The sequence below is a fragment of the Engystomops pustulosus genome, chromosome 10 (assembly GCF_040894005.1).
Source record: "Engystomops pustulosus chromosome 10, aEngPut4.maternal, whole genome shotgun sequence".
NCBI classification, from domain to species: Eukaryota; Metazoa; Chordata; class Amphibia; order Anura; family Leptodactylidae; genus Engystomops; species Engystomops pustulosus.
The window spans coordinates 11,812,089-11,822,095 of record NC_092420.1 but is presented as its reverse complement, the minus strand read 5'-3'; the positions used below and the strand labels follow the sequence as shown (position 1 = coordinate 11,822,095).

The 10,007-nt window shown below is 42.0% G+C and overlaps 2 protein-coding genes across 2 annotated transcripts in view; both read right to left on the bottom strand.

Moving 5' to 3' along the window:
* Positions 1–10,007, bottom strand: part of LOC140103681 (uncharacterized) — a 147,039-nt gene that overhangs the window by 582 nt on the left and 136,450 nt on the right. The gene's annotated exons all lie outside the window — the stretch shown is intronic.
* On the bottom strand, positions 13–7,781 carry RPUSD3 (RNA pseudouridine synthase D3). The gene is made up of 9 exons (XM_072126864.1): positions 7,591–7,781; positions 6,715–6,878; positions 6,226–6,267; positions 5,813–5,909; positions 2,673–2,780; positions 2,485–2,569; positions 2,189–2,315; positions 451–590; positions 13–356 (listed from the first exon to the last, which is right to left on the bottom strand). Exons 1-9 carry the CDS (start codon positions 7,749–7,751, stop codon positions 144–146), a joined length of 1,137 nt encoding a protein of 378 aa, XP_071982965.1. The 5' UTR covers positions 7,752–7,781; the 3' UTR covers positions 13–143.

The window sequence follows — 10,007 nt, the reverse complement described above, 5'->3', positions numbered from 1 at the left end:
CTCATTGCAATATATGTGTATATTACATTTTATAGAACCTCTGTACAATGAGTCTATTCACAGGTAAGAAAATTACTAAAAAGTCAACAAAATATCCAAGGAATAAGGAAAATACAAATTCAAGGGAAAGGTGTACCGTCCCTTTAAGGTTTGCTGAAATCAGATTTCCTCATTTTAAGGTGCAAAAGGTCCATAGTCCGCTTGAAGAAGGGAGGAGGTGGAGCAGTGAGGTGCGTTGGATGCGTCCTGGAGGTGTCAGGGGGTATCAGGAGGTGGTGGAGGTGCAGGTGGAGAGGGATTCGGGGCACCTGCCAGTCCACTAGGTGCATCTTATGGAGAATCTTCTCTTCTATTCGCTGTCATAACAAAGAGGAAACACATTCATCACCCAGAAATAACTATTATATACATCACATGAGTAATGGGCAGACACCAAGATCTAATGTTTACCTGAGGTTTTGGGGTCGCTTGCTCCACGGGAACGTAGATGTCCTCCCCTAAAACTTTTGCCACTCGTCCGCTATAAGTGTGATCACCAAGTATCGGGCAGAACTTTAACACACAGTGGACCAAGAGCTGCTCCCTATACACTGAAAGAGAAGAACAAGAGAAACAGGAGTAATATATGACTAATCCTTTATTATATCCAAAGCTGCACTCACTATTCTGCTGCTGGTGCAGTCACTGTGTACATACATGACATTACTTATCCTGTTCTGATCCTGAGTTACATCCTGCATTATACTCCAGAGCTGCACTCACTATTCTGCTGCTGGTGCATTCACTGTGTACATACATGACATTACTTATCCTGTACTGATCCTGAGTTACATCCTGTATTATACTCCAGAGCTGCACTCACTATTCTGCTGCTGGTGCAGTCACTGTGTACATACATGACATTACTTATCATGTACTGATCCTGAGTTACATCCTGTATTATACCCCAGAGCTGCACTCACTATTCTGCTGCTGGTGCAGTCACTGTGTACATACATGACATTACTTATCCTGTACTGATCCTGAGTTACATCCTGTATTATACTGCAGAGCTGCACTCACTATTCTGCTGCTGGTGCAGTCACTGTGTACATACATGACATTACTTATCCTGTACTGATCCTGAGTTACATCGTGTATTATACCCCAGAGCTGCACTCACTATTCTGCTGCTGGTGCAGTCACTGTGTACATACATGACATTACTTATCCTGTACTGACCCCGAGTTACATCCTGTATTATACCATAGAGCTGCACTCAATATTCTGCTGCTGGTGCAGTCACTGTGTACATACATGACATTACTTATCATGTACTGATCCTGAGTTACATCCTGTATTATACCATAGAGCTGCACTCACTATTCTGCTGCTGGTGCAGTCACTGTGTACATACATGACATTACTTATCCTGTACTGACCCCGAGTTACATCCTGTATTATACCATAGAGCTGCACTCAATATTCTGCTGCTGGTGCAGTCACTGTGTACATACATGACATTACTTATCATGTACTGATCCTGAGTTACATCCTGTATTATACCATAGAGCTGCACTCACTATTCTGCTGCTGGTGCAGTCACTGTGTACATACATGACATTACTTATCCTGTACTGACCCCGAGTTACATCCTGTATTATACCATAGAGCTGCACTCAATATTCTGCTGCTGGTGCAGTCACTGTGTACATACATGACATTACTTATCATGTACTGATCCTGAGTTACATCCTGTATTATACTCCAGAGCTGCACTCACTATTCTGCTGCTGGTGCAGTCACTGTGTACATACATGACATTACTTATCCTGTACTGATCCTGAGTTACATCCTGTATTATACCCCAGAGCTGCACTCACTATTCTGCTGCTGGTGCAGTCACTGTGTACATACATGACATTACTTATCATGTACTGATCCTGAGTAACATCCTGTATTATACTCCAGAGCTGCACTCACTATTCTGCTGCTGGTGCAGTCACTGTGTACATACATGACATTACTTATCCTGTACTGATCCTGAGTTACATCCTGTATTATACTCCAGAGCTGCACTCACTATTCTGCTGCTGGTGCAGTCACTGGGTACATACATGACATTTCTTATCCTGTACTGATCCTGAGTTACATCCTGTATTATACTCCGGAGCTGCACTCAGTATAACATAACATCACGCATAAATACCACTCATGGGCTGCAGTTGTAGTAGGGAGCAGTCCTCTGCAGTGTGGAGAATCTTATATCGGGTCTCGGTTCTCTTCACCTCTCTTCTCTCCAGGCTTCCTTTGGACGGATGCAAGACAGGGATGACCTAAAAGCCCATAATGCAAACAAAATGAGAGTAAAACTAGATCAGGCAGCGATGTTTGGTAGAGAAACTATATGTCAATGGGGTAATGGTAAAGAACCAAGTGGGAACATGTAGACAGTGTATAGCAGGGTCATTATGTGTGGTTATCATTAGTAATTTTCTCTCTCACCAGATCCAGGCCTCCGATATTCTCCACCTTTAAAGCCACTTTTATCTCACCCTCCCCCGGACTGGGGACACCGAGCGTTACGGCACTGAGAACAAGGAACCATCATCATCTCCCGTCTATGTGTTATAGAGATCACAGCAAAGTGACCAAAACCACACGATACTGCGAATACGATGGAGAAAACTCACCAGAATGTAGTGATCGGCCGCTCTGATTCACGACACTTGGCATAGAAATCTTCACATCTCTTAGTGGTGACATGACAAGAAGAGAGAAGAACGAGCCCAGAGCTCTCCCTGTACATAGGGGGCAGTATTATAGTAGTTATATTCCTGTACATAGGGGGCAGTATTATAGTAGTTATATTCCTGTACATAGGGGGCAGTATTATAGTAGTTATATTCCTGTACATAGGGGGCAGTATTATAGTAGTTATATTCTTGTACATAGGGGGCAGTATTATAGTAGTTATATTCCTGTACATAGGGGGCAGTATTATAGTAGTTATATTCTTGTACATAGGAGGCAGTATTATAGTAGTTATATTCCTGTACATAGGGGGCAGTATTATAGTAGTTATATTCCTGTACATAGGGGGCAGTATTATAGTAGTTATATTCCTGTACATAGGGGGCAGTATTATAGTAGTTACATTCTTGTACATAGGGGGCAGTATTATAGTAGTTACATTCTTGAACATAGGGGGCAGTATTATAGTAGTTATATTCCTGTACATAGGGGGCAGTATTATAGTAGTTATATTCCTGTACATAGGGGCAGTATTATAGTAGTTATATTCCTGTACATAGGGGGCAGTATTATAGTAGTTATATTCTTGAACATAGGGGGCAGTATTATAGTAGTTCTATTCTTGTACATAGGGGGCAGTATTATAGTAGTTCTATTCTTGTACATAGGGGGCAGTATTATAGTAGTTCTATTCTTGTACATAGGAGGCAGTATTATAGTAGTTCTATTCTTGAACATAGGGGGCAGTATTATAGTAGTTATATTCCTGTACATAGGGGGCAGTATTATAGTAGTTATATTCCTGTACATAGGGGGCAGTATTATAGTAGTTATATTCCTGTACATAGGGGGCAGTATTATAGTAGTTATATTACTGTACATAGGAGGCAGTGTTATAGTAGTTATATTCTCGTACATAGGGGGCAGTATTATAGTAGTTATATTCCTGTACATAGGGGGCAGTATTATAGTAGTTATATTCTCGTACATAGGGGCAGTATTATAGTAGTTATATTCCCGTACATAGGGGGCAGTATTATAGTAGTTATATTCCTGTACATAGGGGGCAGTATTATAGTAGTTATATTCTTGTCCATAGGGGGCAGTATTATAGTAGTTATATTCTTGTACATAGGGGGCAGTATTATAGTAGTTATATTCCTGTACATATGGGGCAGTATTATAGTAGTTATATTCCTGTACATAGGGGGCAGTATTATAGTAGTTATATTCTCGTACATAGGGGCAGTATTATAGTAGTTATATTCCCGTACATAGGGGGCAGTATTATAGTAGTTATATTCCCGTACATAGGGGGCAGTATTATAGTAGTTATATACTTGTACATAGGGGGCAGTATTATAGTAGTTATATTCCTGTACATAGGGGGCAGTATTATAGTAGTTATATTCTCGTACATAGGGGGCAGTATTATAGTAGTTATATTCTTGTACATAGGGGCAGTATTATAGTAGTTATATTCTTGTACATAGGGGCAGTATTATAGTAGTTATATTCCTGTACATAGGGGGCAGTATTATAGTAGTTATATTCTTGTACATAGGGGGCAGTATTATAGCAGTTATATTCCTGTACATAGGGGGCAGTATTATAGTAGTTATATTCCCGTACATAGGGGGCAGTATTATAGTAGTTATATTCTTGTACATAGGGGGCAGTATTATAGTAGTTATATTCTTGTACATAGGGGCAGTATTATAGTAGTTATATTCTTGTACATAGGGGGCAGTATTATAGCAGTTATATTCCTGTACATAGGGAGCCGTATTATAGTAGTTATATTCCTGTACATAGGGGGCAGTATTATAGTAGTTATATTCTTGTACATAGGGGGCAGTATTATACTAGTTATATTCTTGTACATAGGGGGCAGTATTATAGTAGTTATATTCCTGTACATAGGGGGCAGTATTATAGTAGGTATATTCTTGTACATAGGGGGCAGTATTATAGTAGTTATATTCCTGTACATAGGGGGCAGTATTCTAGTAGTTATATTCTTGTACATAGGGGGCAGTATTCTAGTAGTTATATTCTTGTACATAGGGGGCAGTATTATAGTAGATATATTCTTGTACATAGGGGGCAGTATTATAGTAGTTATATTCCTGTACATAGGGGGTAGTATTATAGTAGTTATATTCTTGTCCATAGGGGGCAGTATTATAGTAGTTATATTCTTGTACATAGGGGGCAGTATTATAGTAGTTATATTCCTGTACATAGGGGGCAGTATTATAGTAGTTATATTCTTGTCCATAGGGGGCAGTATTATAGTAGTTATATTCTTGTACATAGGGGGCAGTATTATAGTAGTTATATTCCTGTACATATGGGGCAGTATTATAGTAGTTATATTCCTGTACATAGGGGGCAGTATTATAGTAGTTATATTCTTGTCCATAGGGGGCAGTATTATAGTAGTTATATTCTTGTACATAGGGGGCAGTATTATAGTAGTTATATTCCTGTACATATGGGGCAGTATTATAGTAGTTATATTCCTGTACATAGGGGGCAGTATTATAGTAGTTATATTCCTGTACATAGGGGGCAGTATTATAGTAGTTATATTCCTGTACATAGGGGGCAGTATTATAGTAGTTATATTCTTGTCCATAGGGGGCAGTATTATAGTAGTTATATTCTTGTACATAGGGGGCAGTATTATAGTAGTTATATTCCTGTACATATGGGGCAGTATTATAGTAGTTATATTCCTGTACATAGGGGGCAGTATTATATTAGTTATATTCTTGTACACAGGGGGCAGTATTATAGTAGTTATATTCTTGTACATAGGGGCAGTATTATAGTAGTTATATTCTTGTACATAGAGGGCAGTATTATAGTAGTTATATTCTTGTACATAGGGGGCAGTATTATAGTAGTTATATTCTTGTACATATGGGGCAGTATTATAGTAGTTATATTCCTGTACATAGGGGGCAGTATTATAGTAGTTATATTCCTGTACATAGGGGGCAGTATTATAGTAGTTATATTCTTGTACATAGGGGGTAGTATAACAGCTGCATAGGGGATGTCTCACACATACTTTGGTGCACCTTTTACCACGTGAAGATCTGACTTTGTTTGCAAAACTTGCTGCAACTCTGGGAGTAGAGACACTATGGACGATCCCTCTGGACTTCCTAAGGAGGAGGAGAAGATATAAATATTGTGTAATACAGAGACTGAGTTTTCTGGTCTACAAATTCTATTTCCAAATACTCTATTAGGGAAGTGAAATATTAACCCCTTCCTTCTACAATCCAGAGCAGAAGTAGCTTTGCACATGTGAAGCAGAAGCAGGTATAGAGCAGTCACACTTGGGGGATTCCTAAGTGACTGTTCCTAAATGGTGTAGCAGCACCAGCAGAACAATGAGGTGTGTGGGTCAGAACCCCTGATATGGACACCAATCTGAATGGTGTAATGCTTAATTACAGGTACCTGGTAGTCACTTACCAATGGACATTCCTGGGGGTTTGTTGATGGCGACCAGTGGACCTAAATATATAGAAGAACGTAAGTAGAAGAATCTCACATATAGATTTAGTCATCTCATTGAGGACTCAGCAGGTGTCACCATACAGACTGCAGCCAGTGATAGGTCTGATCACACATCTCCCCAGGGACAATACCTGTGTGTATGTTGTTACTGTCATATACGGATTTATATTCCAGGATTGTAGCTACTCCGGTTGCACTGAGCGCATTTCCTGCTGTGTTCTTTTGACAACCCCCCCCCCCCCCCAGTGCGCATGGAGCGGCTACAATCCTGGAATATCAATCCATATTCCACAGTCCTGCTGCTACTAACAACATACAGTGCGGCATGATTACACAGCTCTCCAGGGACAATATCTAACACTGCCTGCAGTGTAAAGCAGGAGGCGACACTGAACCAATCATGAGAACAACAACAAGCTGCCATACCCCATGATCCCTACGCACCTTCCCTATACACCACGTTGTCTGCCAGGTGCTGGCACAGCGACTCTCTGCTCATCTTATCCACAGCGATGACTCCCGGGTTCTTCAAGATATTGGATTTTTTATCCCCGACTCTGGAATTAGATCTGAGCTTCTTATCCTCCATCTGCAGATGTTCCTGATACCTGCAACACCGGAAACGTCACAGAATAATGTCCTGGACATTGGGGCGCTGCACCTCCTGCTTATTCTATGGCTGGGCACAGATATACAGGGTCTCCAAAGCCCTCAGCATCTAGGGGGTCACACAATCATGGAGTTGGGGGTCCCCGCACCCTACACACTCATCATTGTGGGGGGTCCCCGCACCCTACACACTCATCATTGTGGGGGGTCCCCGCACCCTACACACTCATCATTGTGGGGGGTCCCCGCACCCTACACACTCATCATTGTGGGGGGTCCCCGCACCCTACACACTCATCATTGTGGGGGGTCCCCGCACCCTACACACTCATCATTGTGGGGGGTCCCCGCACCCTACACACTCATCATTGTGGGGGGTCCCCGCACCCTACACACTCATCATTGTGGGGGGTCCCCGCACCCTACACACTCATCATTGTGGGGGGTCCCCGCACCCTACACACTCATCATTGTGGGGGGTCCCCGCACCCTACACTCTCATCATTGTGGGCGGTCCCCGCACCCTACACTCTCATCATTGTGGGCGGTCCCCGCACCCTACACTCTCATCATTGTGGGCGGTCCCCACATCTGACACTCTCATCATTGTGGGGGGAACCCGCACCTGAACCTCTCATGATAGCGGGGGTCTCTGCTGTCCCCCCTCTAGGTATATGACCTGTCCTGTATATCACACACAGACCCCCTCACCATGGCGCCGAGCTCCGTCTCCGCACACAGCCCCGGGCCCCGCAGATGCTCCTCCAGCCGCTCATGAGCGCTGAGCCCCGGTACATTGCAGCCATGGCCCCGGCTCCTGCACCGCTCATGCCGCGTCCCTGGCAGCTGACATCTTGTTCAGCACTGCGCATGCCCAGAGTACAGCCGCGCTAAGCCTTCCGGGAAATGTAGTTCCCGTATAGATGTACGCAGGCCATGCTGGGAGCTGTAGTTTCTCTCAACCACTGACCGCTAACTAAACAACATTCTCACTTCTCATACTGTAACACATTTCCTTCAAGCTTCTTAATGTATTAATATTCGTAGTATAGTAGTAGTATATTGGTGGGAGACAACCAATATGGCCGCCTCAGGAGCTCAGTGGTTGTCACCCAGATCTTAGAGGGCTAAAGTAACAATGTGGTCTAGTTTCAGACAAGTTTTCCATACAAGTGTTATGTTGTTGTACATATATTGGCAGACACCCTACTTTCACAGAAGTTTAATAACTTGACCTGTCTTAAAGGAATTGTATATCTTTAACATAAAGAAACCCACCCTCCATATACAATGTTTGAGATCATGGAGGGGCTACAGGGGCTGATATGGGACTCTTCTCCTTCTATCAGGGGCGGCTACTGCAATCATGGATCTGACTTGTCCATACGGTTTCCAGGGGTCCCGACACAGGTGCAGCTATTGCGGTTACACAGGTAGCAGCTGTACCAGGGAGGGACCTTTTGCCTGAGACAACCCTAAGACCCCTCTGGTATCAGAGCTCAATTCTATTTTAGTGATCTAATACCAGGCACGTCCCATAGGGATGATTGGGGTTGTTTCTGGGAGAAAACAGACCTCATTCATCTAATATTAAACAGTCACGGTCATGCAGGGGCGACTCTAGGTCTCAATAGGCCCCTGGGCGACAGATTCTTAGTGGGCCCCTTTGCAGAGAGCTTACATGGCAACATTATACATTCAGAAACTAACAAACAGTCTCATGTTTCCTAAAATATTTCATAGTTTATCATCCCAATCAGCCCCACATGGTTATCTTATATAAAGCCCCCCTATAGAAAGTCCCCCTCACCCCCTATAGATTTATTAGATCAGGGGCGTAACTAGGAGAGGCTGGGCCCCATAGCAGATTTCTACATGGGGCCCCCGTTCCCCCAAAAAATATATACATATTTAGGCAGCATTCACATAAACGTGTGCGCGCCCGGCTTTAGCGTGGCAGACACATGTCTGGCTCGCTGGAGAGGAGGAGAGGTGATCGCGGCTCACCACTCCCCTCTCCATAGAGAATAGAGCCACATGGTCGTTCTTACGGCCATAGAAACGCTCTCTTTCTTTTGCAGCCACGGCTCGAAACAGTGAGTACTCATTGTGCTCACCGTACCGAGCCCAGGCGCTATAGACGCCTATGAGGGAAGTATATCCGGCAGCAAATTTGCAGCCAGATATACGTCCCTCACACGTTATTGTGAATGTACCTCTATACGGACATGTTTATACAATTACACACATTTATACACTCATATATACATACATTTGTATACTTATATACACACACAAAAAATCTACACTCATATACTCGCACCTATATACATACAAGTATACACTTGTACAAGCACATTTATGCACTCTGTTACACTGTATATACAAACTCATTAAGTATATACACACATACTGTATATAAACATCACACATACTGCATACACATTATATACTATATATTAAACACACATACAGTATACACTGACTATATATACACATACATGTAGTATAAAAACGCCATATACACACATGCTGCATATACATACAGAATATACACACATACAGCATATACACACACATATGGGAAATACACACACACATTCAGTATATAGAGCATATACATACATACCATATACACAGCATATGCAAAAACACACACATCATATATGCGCATATATATATGTTTATATAAATATGTGCGTGTAGAAATACAGTAGATGCATATATACACAGTATATACTCCAGGAAAATACCAACAGCACACGCAATATATAATCATGTATACAGACAGCACTCCAAGACGTCCAGCATTAGGTGAAAAAAAATTTCTTCTTTATTCCAGTACTTTGTTGTACTTTTTAAACATGGAATAAAGAAGAACATTTTATTCACCTAATGCTGGAGTGCTGTCTGTATAAGTGATTTTATACAGTATATACACATATATACAGTATATGCATATATACACAGTATATACATGTATACTCATATACACAGTATATACATGTATACTCATATACACAGTATATACACAGTATACACATGTATACTCATATACAGATACACAGTATATACATGTATACTCATATATACAGATACACAGTATATACATGTATACTCATATATAC

Coding starts and splice junctions, on each gene's coding strand:
- RPUSD3 (XM_072126864.1), bottom strand. CDS start 7,751: ATGCGCAGTGCTGAACAAGATGTCAGCTGCCAGGGACGCGGCATGAGC. Junction 6,268..6,714: donor CAACGTGGTGTATAGGGAAG/GTGCGTAGGGAT, acceptor CTATATATTTAG/GTCCACTGGTCGCCATCAAC. Junction 2,316..2,484: donor ATATCGGAGGCCTGGATCTG/GTGAGAGAGAAA, acceptor ATGGGCTTTTAG/GTCATCCCTGTCTTGCATCC.